Here is a 14,099-nt window from a genome sequence, read left to right as displayed (position 1 = left end):
CCATGTACACATCACACGAACTTTTTTGGTCAAGGGTGAGCAGTAACTGAGGCAGCTCGTGGTTCGAATACAAGGGAAGGCTGCGAATCTGTTACATATCTGGCAAAGTTCTTGAGTGCTCTTCAAGCACAGCCCTATCTAGCACATTCGTTGAGAAAAGCTTCGAGATGCACCTCCTGTAGGGAAAAAAAGAAAAAAAAACTCTCAGTCAACGCACAGCAGCAAGGAAACGCCCTTAACAAGAAAGGATTTTTTAGCAGTTGAAAATAACGGCGCATGTTTGATGTTTCGCACCCCTGTTTCATTTAATCGTTCGGTTACTGAAACTCTTGCTACGCGGCGACACGTTTTTGTATTCTAGTACACTCTAGTGAGACATTCGCAAACTTAGTATGCCTTTACTACTGTGGATAGAACATTTAATGCCGGAAACAAAGGAGTTGTAAGGTAGCAGATTTGCACCTTACATGATGCTAAATCAGTATTAATATACCGAATAATAATTGATAATTGGCCCACCGGTAGGAGAGAATGGACACAGAAAAGGAAGTTGTGTGTGTCATGTCAGACTAACGAGATGGGCTCAGAGGCTGGAACACGGCCGGAACCCCTAAGGACGGTGTTTATGTCATGTCAAACTAACGGGATGGCCGCGGCCGGACCCCTATGTCGGCGGGCACTTCAGACCACCAAAGACGTTCGGAGAGGCTGGGCCATCACAACAAGAAGCGAGAAGGAGCTATATGCGAAAGAGAGAAAGACGATTTCGCGCCACAGTAGAAAATTAGCGGAAGACTGTGACGGGACTGGCGCAGAGCGCGTAGAGATACATGTTAAAAGTTTGGCGGCAACAGTAACCGCGGGAGAATTCTGTGTCGTGGTTGAGTACAAACGCGCACGGATATATGGAAGTGTGTGTCGTGATTGGCTACCAACGCGCACGGATCCATGCGGCGAAGAACGGCCAGGTTTGCAAGAACTCTGAAGGTGGGCTCTGGGGTCAGCTGTGGAAGAGAGCAGTCGCGGTGTCTGGCTGCGCTGCTTGGAAAGCGTGGAGAGAAGTAGGTTGGGGAAGTTACCGACATTTAGTCCAGTGGTTACTCTCCAAGTCTGAATAGTTTAGAGCATACTACTCCACACACGTAGCATTATCTGTTCCTCTGAGGAGAGAAATAGATTTGTACTAACTTGTGGTGTTCATATGCAGTCTGAAGTGTACCTTTGCTGCCGCGCACTTGAGTCGACCAACCACTCTTAGCATATGTGCAAGTAGCTTGAGTATTGGCTAGTGACCGACTCCGCAATTGAATAGTTACGTACAGGAGTTTACGGGCGCAAACCACGTCCACGTTGGAGATTAAAGCCAAGCTCGCTCACGGGAAAGACGGCATCACGACGTTGGCTGGGCCGACCGTCGTAATCATCACGGAGAATTATGGTGGTATTAGCAATCATCAGCCAAAGTAAGGCACTGTAATTCTAAATGAGTTCATATTCCGCTAGCTCTTTGACTGGCGCTCTCTGAGTCTGTGTCCGTTCAGACAGAACTGCAATAGAGTCACTTGCTGGTTCAGTGTTGACTTAAGTAGTTAGGAAAAGAGAATGCATTGTGCCAATGATAGGCTAGTTAGGTTAGCGAGTGTATTGTATTGTCATGTTAGGCTAGAAATATTGCTCATCCTGTTTTCTGAATAAATCTTAATTTGGTATAATATGCTAATCACCGCATTATTGATTTCGTAGCTAGCAATCACCGTATTTTTGCTTAATAATTAGAGTGTAATGGTAATTTCGATGCAAATTATACTGGGGGCATAACCGCGCATTTAAACAGAACCAACTTAAGTCAGATAGCAACTCATGGTCGACTAAGACTACCAATAGATATTTTTCAATACATCGATAATTTTACAATAAACACCCGTACGTTGCAGAGTTTATTTAACACTGTCAAGACACTGATGTTAAATGTCGATTAATGACGCATGAGGGCATATAGAGATATACTGGGGCCGGAGTTGCCCTTTGTTGTAAACAGCGAAACGAGAAAATCATGTGATAAATGGTACGAAACCTTTAGACTCAGCTAGCCGAACCTTATAGAAGTCCATTACAGCTACACTCAGAAGAAGCCACGGACCCAAACCTCTGATGCGTCCAGCTAACTGGCATTTGAAGGTGCGGCCGTAAGACTACAATGCCTATTGTCAAATGGAATTAAATTGTATGACAACACGCGTCCATGTATCGCCGACCTCACCGTGCAGTCTCCAGGATGTTGCATTTCGGTGTGTTCAAGTATGTCTACATCTACATCTACATACATGCTCCGCAAGCCACTGTACGGTGCGTGGCGGAGAATATCCTGTACCGCTACCATTTGTTTGATTTTATGCACTAATCGCAGACAGACGAAAGAAAAAAAGGACAGTCTATTTTCCTCTGTATGATCCCTAATTTCTCGTATCTTATCTTCAAGGTCTTTGCGCTAAATACGTTGGCGACAGCAGGATCGTTCTGCAGTGAGCTTGAAATGCCGATTCTCTGAAGTTCCTCAATAGTGTTCTTCGAAAAGAACATTGCCTTCCCTCCAGGGATTCCCATCTGAGTTCCCGAAGCATATCCGTAGCACTTGCGTGTTGTTCGAAACTGCCGTCAACAAATCTAGCACCTCGCCTCTGAATTGCCTCGATGTCTTTATTTAATCCGACCTCATACGGATCCCAAACACTCGAACGCTATTCAAGAATGGGCTACAGATGAACCACACTCTCCTAAAATTCTCCCAATAAGCTAAAGTCCACCATTCACCCTCCCCAACACATTCCTCACTTGCTCGTTCTATTTCATATCACTTTGCAACGTTACGCCCAGATACGTATTTAAACGACGTGACTGTCTAAAGCAGAACACTGTTAATAGTGCAACCGCACAGCACGCGTTTTATTTTCCTACTCATTCGCATTGCTTACTTTTTCCTACATAGCTGCCATTCTTCACACCGTATTCTCCATATAGTCTTGATTTAGTCCCGTCGGATCTCCATATATTCGAAAGCCCTTGGTATGTTTCCGCACGTATAAAGTACCAGATCTACATCTATATCTATACAACGCACCTAATGGTCTGTAGCTAAAGGTACCTAGTGTATTACTGTTACTTGCCCCTCTTCCTGTTCAAGTCACTAATAGTTCACGGAAATACTGATTTTTGGTAAGCCTCTGTGTGAGCTAGAATCTCTGTAATTTTACCTACATGGCCATTTCGCGAGATATACTGTAGGAGAAACCAATCATTTTGGTTACCTCCTCTAGAAATGTAAGCTGTCGGAACTTTGTCACTAAACCACACCATGATACAGAACGCTGCTCTTGCACTGGATTTGGCTGAGCATCTCCTTGACGCTTTCGTACTTACTACACTCGAGCGTCAAAGAAACTGGTACAGCCATGCGTATTCAACTACAGAGCTATGTAAACTGGTAGAATACGGTGCAGCGGTCGGCAGCACCTATTTAAGACAAGAAGTGGCTGGCGCAATTGTCATATCAGTTACTGCTGCTACAATGCCAGGTTATCAAGATTTAAGTGAGTTTTAGCGTGGAGTTATAAACGGCGAACGAGCGATGGAACACAACATTTCCGAGGTAGCGATGAAGTGGGGATTTTTTTGTACGACAATTTCACTAGTGCACCGTGAATATCAGTAATCCTAAAACATCAAATCTCCGATATCGCTGCGGCCAGAAAAAGATCCTGCAAGAACGTGAAAACGACGACTGAAGAGAATCGTTCAACGTGACAAGTGCAAACCTTCCGCAGATTGCTACAGATTTCAGTGCTGGCCCATCAACAAGTGTCAGCGTGCAGATCATTCAACGAAACATCATCAGTGTGGGCTTTCAGAGCCGAATGCCCACTCTTGTATCCTTGGTGATTGCATCACACGGAGCTTCACCCCTCGCCTGGTCCCGGCAACACCGACATTGGACTATTGGGGACTGGAAATTGCCTGATCGGACGAGTCTCGTTTCAAATTGTATCGAGCGGATAGACGTGTACGGGTATGGAGACAACCTCATGAATCCATGGACCCTGCATCTCAGTAGTGGACTATTCAAGCTGGAGGAGGCTCTGTAATGGTGTGGGGCGTGTGCAGTTGAAGCGATATGGGACGCTCGACATGTTTAGATACGATACTGAGGGGTGACGCGTACCTAAGCATCCTGTCTGATCACCTGCATCCATTCGTGTCCGTTATGCATTCCGACGGACTTAAGGCAACTCCATCAGGACAATGCTACACCACACACGTTAAAAATTGCAGCAGAGTGGCTCTAGGAACACTTTTCTGAGTTCAAACACTTCCGCTGGCCATCAAACTCCCCAGACACGAACATTAACGAGACTATCTGGGACGCCCTGCAAAGTGTTGTTCAGAAGAGATGTCCATCCCCCCGTACTCTTACGGATTTATGGACATCCCTGCAGGATTCTTGGTGTCAGTCCTCTACAGCACTACTTCACACTTTAGTCGAGTCCATGCCACGTCGTGCTGCGGCACTTCTGCGTGCTCACTGGGGCCCTACGTGATATTAGGCAGCTGTAGCAGTTTCTTTGGCCCTTCATAGTAAATTAGTCTGTAATGAAACGTATATATATATGAAGACAGTAACTTGTTCTCGAAAGAACAGTTACTGTTGATGACCGTGCAGCTTTTCCCTGGAATAAATGATGACTGACTGACAACCTCAGTTGCCGACAGGTGTAAGCAGGCGATCCCGGGTTCGAGTCCCCGTCGGGGCACACATTTTCAAGTTACTGTCTTCATATATATATATATATATATATATATATATATATATATATATATATATATATATATATAGTTAAAGGCTACCCAGCCATTGACCTTCGTCTGCGCGAATGCGCACAGGTTGCCCAAACTCTTACGGGAATCGCCAAAGCGTTTGCGAGTAATGAGTGGGTGGGCAAATGTCTATAAGGTATAATACATATGTAGAATTGTGGACAGTTGGGAATGTGAGTCTCACGGGAAGCGTGCAAGGGATAAGTCCCTGCAGTCGTGCTTTTCATCTGTGTCCTCGTTGGATCAGATGGATAGAGGGTCTGCCATGTAAGCAAGAGATCCCGGGTAGAAGTCCCCGTCGTGGCACACATTTTCAGCTCTCCACATCGAGGTATATGAACAACACCTGTCGGCAGCTGAGGTTGTCAGTTAGTCATCATGTAATGAAACGCTCTGATCTTCATTTCATCTATCAGTCCTATCTGGTACGGATCCCAGACTGACGAGCGATATTTAAGTATTGTCTGAACGAGCATTTCGTAACTTACCTCCTTTGTGAGTGCATACTTCCTGAGGATTCTTCCAGTGCTTCTGTCTGGCATCTGCCTTCCCTGCGAATGGTTTCATATGGCCGCTCAATTTTAAATCTCACTATGCGCACACTCCTATGTATTTTACGGGTGCGACTGCCTTCAGTAATTGTTCTGCAGTGGTGGATCTTTATGCCTATACATGTGCAACATTTGTTTACGCTGAGGACAGTTGCCAATCCCTGCATCAAGTGTCGTTCCTCTGCAGGTCTCCTTGCATTTCGCTGCAATTTCCTAGCGCTGCGACGTCTCTGTATACAGCACCATCCTTCACGAAAAGCACCATGGAACTTCCAAACGTTATCCATTAGATCGTTTATGTGCAGGTCGATTATTTCTTTATTGCTAATTCAAAGACCTGTTATTTGACTTTTAGAACAGGTCGTACCACATTACAGATTTCATTTATCACTTTTTGGTAGTTTTTTGTTTTGTTTTCATCTGCAATATTTGACAAAGAATAATACTTTTTTTTACTATAACAATAACCTGAAGTTGAAATATGAATAAAGTTTTGTTGTTTTAAGAAGAATTTTAAAGAAATGAAGGGATAGAAGAGAGATTTGTTTGTGCCATCACCGACTGTGATGGCACTATAGGTTTTTTTGATCTGATGACAAAACAGTTTATAGTAGAGAAATGGCATTGCTAATCCCATGCATGAACATTAGGTAATCATCCGTGTACAACATTCGGTACTGTCTTGGCTCGCTGCCAGCATCTTACACTACATTTACTGTATTCGAATTCCTCAATTGTTATTTGAGTGATATACAAAATTTTTTCAGTTCGGTTTGGCAAATTATTTCTGATTTATAATTCTAGGTGTCTTATTTACCGTTACATCTCATGTTCCTCCTCCTCGGGTTGCTCTGCAGTGTCGCTGATTTCACTGACACTGTGGGTATCCAAGTCTATCCTCTGGAGGTTGTTGTTACGTTACATACAGGCATGTCTGTACGTCGTGTCCGCAGATATCTTCATGTGTTGTTTTTGAAATACTGTTTGTTATTCATTTAGTTGTGCCCATTGCTCTTCGTCTCTTATTGCTGTGTGTATATTTGTGTCTGTTTCTGTGTACTGCAAGTGTAGTGTACGTCCATTGTTCACGTATTGTAATTAATATCACCAAGACAAAAATGAAGAACCTACATTGTAAAGAACATATCAGTAACAGTGTTGTCATTGGAATGTCTCCCCGAAGTCAGAACAGTCACTGGCAATAAATAATTTTGATTTACTAGAGGAAACATTGAAACATAATAATGGGACTTCCAAAATATTGCAAAAAACACGCACACTTCACACATAGCAGGACCACAATCACGATCAAACCAGTTATGATTTATTACTAATGGTAATATCGTTCCTTATTCTTTGTTACTGTAAGCACTGAATTCTTCACCGCTATCGAGATATTAAACAGCAACACACATAGAAAATACAAAGATTCCGATATCAGAGCTATACTCTCGACTACAAACAGTGATCAAGCTTTAAGATATAAGCTACAGCCGCTGTGGTGACTGATAATTCGCAATTTTTCACAATAACTTTTATTGATACTAAGTTTACAAGGTTGATGATTGAAGAACAAACGAAAGGTAATATGAACGATGCCAGTAAAAGTCTCCTTATTGAGGCAAACTAAAGTTCACTTCTAATTTACCACAAAGGTTCGTGGTAACACACACCACACACACACACACACACACACACACACACACACACACACACACACACCAGTAACAGTCCAATTGAGAGACGAAGACGTAATCTTCAACGGTCGCAGTACACGAGGTTGGGATCTGGCGTGAGCTGAACTTCGGGGCTGGTTCTAGCCCCTAAATAGCTGTCTCCAGCCAGCCAGGTTTTGGCTTAGTGATACTTCCTGCAGGCTGTGGCTGGAGCTCACCCCTGCAGGAAGTAGTGCTTGGAATGCCTGTTTCCATTATCTTGTGTGTAAATAGCTGGTGTTTGCCGTTGTGCTTTTGGTACGCCTGGGGCTTAGACAACCTTGTACTCTGTAGTGTAATATGGGTTACCTGCCCTCAGGGGCTACCTTGGCTCCGGTATAACAGCCGCCATCACGGTGTCGACTCAGACGGACGTGGTTCATTCAGACCGTGGCGGTTGGCCACCGTCAGTAAAGCTGCGGCCTCCCTTTTATTTCTCCCCATACACAGGACGGTTAACGCTCTTTGTCTATTGGTTCTAACGACCAAGGGGACAGGCATTCAGCTGCCACAGAGCCCTACTCATTTCTTATCCTGAAGAAATAAAGTAGTGCCATTTTGTGCCGTCTAAGTACTCGCAACACCTCCCAGATTACTACATGTTTTGTAGCTGATTTACACAAGCGTACGTATCTAAAGAAATTCTTATTTACTGCTTTGACTTTCGTCCCTATTGTTCACTAAGTGGTGCTGTGCTGTGATGTTGCAGGAACATGTGGAACGTGTGGCGCACGGTACTTGAGGAGAACGAGAAGTTGGCACGCGCGAGGTTGGCAGCCGTGGAGGTATTTCACCAGCAGATAGCGGACGACGCTAAGGTGCTACGGTCGCAGAAGGTCCAGAACGCCAAGAAGGTCAGTACACACCCGCCACACTACATTCACTGTGCACATTCAGTCAGGCAACAACACGCGTGAAGTAAATTATCTATTGTGTTATTCTTCTATTCTTCCCTAGCGTTTATCCCGTCCAGTACGCGGTCCGCCTTTTCAGAATATCTCCAGTGTAATAAAGCGGATTTACAAGAGAGCCATAGGCAGATCCAAGTTACAAAAGGCATCCACGTTAAGACTAACACTGGAGTTGTACAAACGGCATTAATTCCTGGCATTAGGACAGTCAAAAATTTCGTCGTGTCATTTATTCACCTTGATCCCAGCGTGCTAGGTTTCGCTGCGATTGCAGCAGATGAATTGCAGGTTCATCAAAATTCGAGTCTACTCTCCCCAGGCGATCCGAAAACCTGTTTATGGCGTACGGAGGTAATCCGATAAGCCAAATGATGTACGGTGCCGCTACGTGCGGAAGCAGTTTTCAGTTCCGCGCGATAAGCGCCCATAGCCGCAATGCGGTCTCGCCTATTTGCACTGAGCCCTCCGTCCAGGTCTGCTGTTTGCGCCGGTGTAGTCTCTCGGACACACACAGACCGGTAGTACTGGTTACGGCGGCAAAACACAATTAATCAAGGCGCCTGCTGTTTGCTGTCCAGACGGGGTCTCGGTGATTAATCAATCGTGATTAAAACGCTGGAAGAACGGCTGACCACTCGCGTCGCTAAAAGAGGCCAGATGAGATGTTCGGCTCCCTTCCAATCACACGGCCACCAGCAGGGAACGTGGGTAACAACACAATTAGGTGTAGGGGTGGCTGTGAACGGCAAACATCAGCTGGGATTACGTCTGCTTGTGTGTCTGTTAAGTACAACATAGATTCACTGCATATTGTTAAAAGCTAAATACTTACAAGAATCTACAGAATATACAGAAAATGGCCCACATCAAAACGCCCACTTACGAACTGCGTCCCACGAAAATTTTATTTTAACGCTAACTTCACTTTAAGAACACCTTAACTCTGGGCACACTTACTTTGCGCAACAGTTAATCAGTAGGCTTCATTGAATATTTATACATCTGAACGATTAAGTTTCCTATCAATGAATCCGTCTCTTGACTTACAAAATGTATAGTATAGCAAACTTGGTTCACAATTGTGTGTTAGATACATTTCCACACAAAGATTGAAAATATTAAATAACAGAAGAACACTGAATGGATCTTGTAGCCGCGCGGAATTAGCCGAGCGGTCTAAAAACGCTGCAGTCTTGGACTGTGCGGCTGATCCCGGGGGAGGTTCGAGTCCTCCCTCGGGCATGGGTGTGTGTGTTTGTCCTTAAGATAACTTAGGTTAAGTAGTGTGTAAGCTTAGGGTCTGATGACTTTCGCAGTTAAGTCCCATAAGATTTCACACACATGTGAACTTCTTTTTTTTTTTTTTTTTTTGGGTCTTGTAATTTCATTAACGGCTCCAAAGATCTCTATGTAAAGTTACCTCTTGCAACCTGAAAGAACCACACGAAAACGCTTCTAGCAATCTTGCGATGAATAAATAAGTGACGACAGTGGAAGCAATTCTCGGTTTATAAATACGTTTGCTGAACGGTAAAGGCCGGCCGGTGTGGCCCAGCGGTTCTAGGCGCTTAAGTCTGGAACCGCGCGACCGCTACGGGCGCAGGTTCGAATCCTGCCTCGGGCATGGATGTGTGTGATGTCCTTAGTTAGTTAGGTTTAAGTAGTTCTAAGTTGTAGGGGACTGATAACCTCAGAAGTTAAGTCCCATAGTGCTCAGAGCCATTTGAACCATCATGGTAAAATCCCGAGTACCATACAACTGAGCACATCCCTTATCGTTAAATGTATGCTATTAGTTTAACAACGGCAAGGAGCGTAAATAAATTTAGAAAAAATCACGTCTAAACTACTATTTCAACTCAAAACACAGCTCATAGTACATGGACGACATTTAATAATACATGAGCCACATGGCACCCTACACCACTGCATAACAAGTATTTACCCACATTCAAGAAGCCGATAAAAGTACCTAGTCGTTACATTATTTATTAGGGATTTATACTGGGGTTATCACCTAAAACTTGCACACCAAATATTGCTGAAATGTGCTGTTTATGTGGAGTTTTCACATAATGGCTTGGTAGTCAGGGGCTCGTATTGTTACTCAATCAATAATAATACTTAGAAAGTGTTCATTAAGTCGAAAGTCATACACATACTGTATGTAAGGAATAGGAGTGGACCCCAAACTGAACCCTGTGGCACTACCTTTCTTATCTGCCGATCTCTCTCCAGTAACCAAAGTTTTCTACCCTCGCAAGTTTGTTTCAGTTTTTCAGCACAGTTTTTTGCATTGTATTTGTTACAATATTTTTCAAACATACACTTTTTAAATAGGACAATGCCTATTGATACTAACAGACTAAAATTAGGATAAATTAGAATGTTAGTGGTATTTGTTGCAGTATTCTAATGCGAGTCGCTTACAAGATATCGTATTTTGAAAAGATTCCAAATCGATACTTGTTTGTGCCATTCGTCCTGTATAGTTGCTAGGTAGAATGTTGTTATGTTTGTATGTTCCTTGTGTACATTGTGACTTGAAAGTTAGTGTGTGATAGTGCAAACAGTTGGCCGTGAGTGGACGATGGGATTTACCAATTCAGAAAAACCTGACACGTTCAAGGCATATGAAGAGTGTAGGAAGAATGCAGTTTGTTCTTGGACGATGTAAGCGGCAGTATATCCCAATAGAAATCGATCATCTATGCAGTTATTTATCAACCTATTGAACCAGTTACGTGAAAGTGGTGGTGTAACAACTAGCCAGCGTAACAGAAGGAAACAAGTGACAGCAGAAGAGGGGAAAATTAACGTTCTTGCTGCTGTTGCAAGTGATACCCACGTCAGCTCTCGCGCAATCTCACAAGGAAGTACCATGAGTCAGGCAATGTCCTAAGCATTCTCCATTCACATAGGTTCCAACCTTATCACATCTCCCTCCATCAAAGCTACATGGAAACGATTAACGATTATCAGAATTGTGTTAACTTACGTACAGCGGCATTAAGACGGATATTCCAGATATATCACAGATCTTGTTAAGCGATGAAGCCACATTCACCAGTCACGGCCAGATAAACATGCAATATTTGTCTGTTGACAGTGCCCGTTGGCTTTGACAAGTGGAACGTCACCACCCATGGAGTGCAAACGTGTCGTGTGGGATAGTGAACCATCAGGTCATATCCCCATTTTTTGTAGACGGAACACTGAACGCGCACAAGCTTCACAGCCTCCTAACAGGCCATCTCTGTGATACTAAAAGGCCTTCTGTGATACCAAAAATGCTTTGAGCACTATGGGACTTAGTAGTTGAGGTCATCAGTCCACTAGAACTTACTTAAACCTAACTAACCTAAGTACATCACACACATCCATGCCCGAGGCGGGATTCGAACCTGCGACCATAGCGGTAGCGCGATTGCAGACTGAAGCGCTTAGAACCGCTCGGCCACATCGGCCGGCTGACTCTGTGATACCAATATGGTGGCTGTCCAGCCAATAGTGCACGAAGTACTACAGCACGTGTTCACGAATTGTTTCCAAATCGTTGGATTGGACGCAGAGGAGCTGTACCTTGGACAGCCTCTTCCCCGGATTTGAAGCCTGTAGATATTATCTGTGGGGAAAGTTGAAAGGCACTGTTTACAAGGAGTTACCAGCGATACCGATGATATGCAATGATGTATTACTGCTCCCTGGTCCGACGTCTTTGATGAAATGCCAGCACATGTCCAGCATTCGTTCCACACCAGATTGGAAGTGTGTATTGCCGATGTCAGTGGTTATTTTGCACATACCCTGTTATAGTCAGTTGTCTTTTCACTGGCCAGAATCTACATAACTAATGTATACACTTGTGCTGTTCTTTAGTTTTGCTACCACAGGTATTGTACATGTGGTGTCACCGCCAGACACCACACTTGCTAGGTGGTAGTTTAAATCGGCCGCGGTCCATGTAGTACATGTCGGACCCGCGTGTCGCCACTGTGATCGCAGACCTAGCGCCACCACCAAGGCAGGTCTCGTGATACGAGAGTGGACTCGACCCCAGTTGTACGAGAACCTAGCTACCGCCCAGTTGTACGAGAACCTAGCTACCGCCCAATTGTACGAGAACCAAGCTACCGCCCAGTTGTACGCGAACCTAGCTATCGCCCAGTTGTACGAAGCCTTTCTCTCTCATTAGCCGAGAGACATAATAGCCATCAGCTAAGTTAATGGCTAAGAACTAGCAAGGAGCCATTTGTATCAGTGCCTATAGCTTACGAGTAATCAAGAGAGATGTATTCCAAGGAATTATTAAAAGTTAAGTAAAAAGCATCTACATACTTTTCTTCTTATTCATTCATAAGTTTTTATGTTCCAGACTTCACGCCCGTCTGCTTATTGCCGTTCGTGCACTATCGGCCACAGCGTTAGTTTAGCATTCCTTTTCAGCAATCAACATCACGGTGTCGGTCCAGCTACCGACACTACAGTACAAGTGTCGGTATGGCAACTTTTCAAAATACGTTATCTCGTAAACAACTTGCACTAGAGTCCTACAACAAATTTCACTGACATTCTAATTTACTCTACTTTTAGTTTGTTAATGTCAGTAGGTATTGTTCCATTTAAAAAGTCTATGTCTGTACAAAAAGCTCACCTTCTAAGTATAATTACAATCTGTTGACTGCCTAACAATATGAACCCTGACTACCAAACCATTCTGTGAAAACCGCACGCGAATAGCACTTTCCATTTCCGCAATATCTGTGGTGCGTGTTTTAGGTGATTAACCCGTTACAATTCGCCCTGATTCAGATGTGTACTATAGAGTAAACGAGTTATGGCAGTAGTTAATTGTGGTTTGATGCCCCGCAGCACTCGCACAAAACATGTTGAGTAATTCCACTTTTAATGGATCACTACAACGAACGTGAACTATTTTCAATAATATAACATGTCAAGCTGCGCCATACAGTGCGTTATCTCAAAACCAGTGGCTCGTAGCCAAAGAATACAGTAAGAAAATCTCACTGCAAGTTTCACATACAAGTCCAAGCTGCAACTATCATCCAGCCTTTCCGTCTACATGCATCAGAACAACCAAAGGCTAAGGAGAACAGAATTTTGCGTCCCTTTAAATGAGCAGAGACTTTCTTGACCTCAGACATCGATTAGTGGGCACAGGTTATCTTAGTAAAAGTGCTCTAGTGTTAGCAGATGCGTAAAACATGGTAATCTATAACTTTCAACAGTATGTGGCCGAAAGTTCCCAGACACTTCTCTATAGGAGCTACCCAACAAGGGGAAGGCCTCAGACACGGCCAACCGATTCGGCTCAAATGTGGCAGGTCGCTTGTGTACAACCTAAAACGAAGGAATCTAAGATATTTTGGGTCAACACCCCGGCGTTTTTGAGAAAATCACCCCTAAAGGTTATAACGACCAATCGACTTAAAAGTGGAGGGATCGATAGATAATTGTAAATACGGCATTTTTCATCATCAGGTATGGGGTCTGCAAACGCATACTTTTCCAGAAATCGTAAAAAACTTTCACAACTGTCGCTTCTCTAGCCACATGGTAAACGCTTTTTGCCGACAGCACCGATAGCGCAACGGCCAAAGTAACTGGCTGGAAATCGGAGAACCCAGGTTCGAATCTCGAAGAAACCGAGCGGATGTTCTTCTTTTCGTTTGTATTTTTCCATATCTCAATTGATAGGGATAGGAGGGTTAATAAGGTAAGTAAATCAATAAGGAATGATAATAAGGTGGGCAAATAAGTTTCTCAAACCTCTTGGGATAGTAAATAACTAAAATGTTACTCCAGGTCACTTTACAATGACTCTTCCAGTCACTGTTACGTGTCCTCACTTTCCTTCGAACAACCAGATGGATGGTACTTGTCATATAAACATTCGAAACAAATATACTCACGGCACCAAGAAGATCTAATGAATGCAATCTTTCGACAGCTACACTGTTCCTTCCGAAGAGTCGGCGGAAAACAAACTTGGTTTACATTTAAAAATATGTCTTTTCCGGGAATTAATTTTG

At 43.7% G+C, this 14,099-nt stretch overlaps 1 protein-coding gene across 1 annotated transcript in view; it reads left to right on the top strand.

The window, feature by feature from the left end:
• Positions 1-14,099, top strand: part of LOC124795860 (protein nervous wreck) — a 737,145-nt gene that overhangs the window by 475,954 nt on the left and 247,092 nt on the right. The window contains exon 5 of the mRNA XM_047259941.1: positions 7,845-7,989. Coding sequence (XP_047115897.1) covers positions 7,845-7,989 — 145 coding nt within the window. The remainder of the gene's footprint in view (positions 1-7,844; positions 7,990-14,099) is intronic.

The sequence above is a fragment of the Schistocerca piceifrons genome, chromosome 4 (assembly GCF_021461385.2).
Source record: "Schistocerca piceifrons isolate TAMUIC-IGC-003096 chromosome 4, iqSchPice1.1, whole genome shotgun sequence".
NCBI lineage: Eukaryota > Metazoa > Arthropoda > Insecta > Orthoptera > Acrididae > Schistocerca > Schistocerca piceifrons.
Note: the sequence above shows the minus strand (reverse complement) of the source record. Positions and strands in the feature narration are given on the sequence as shown.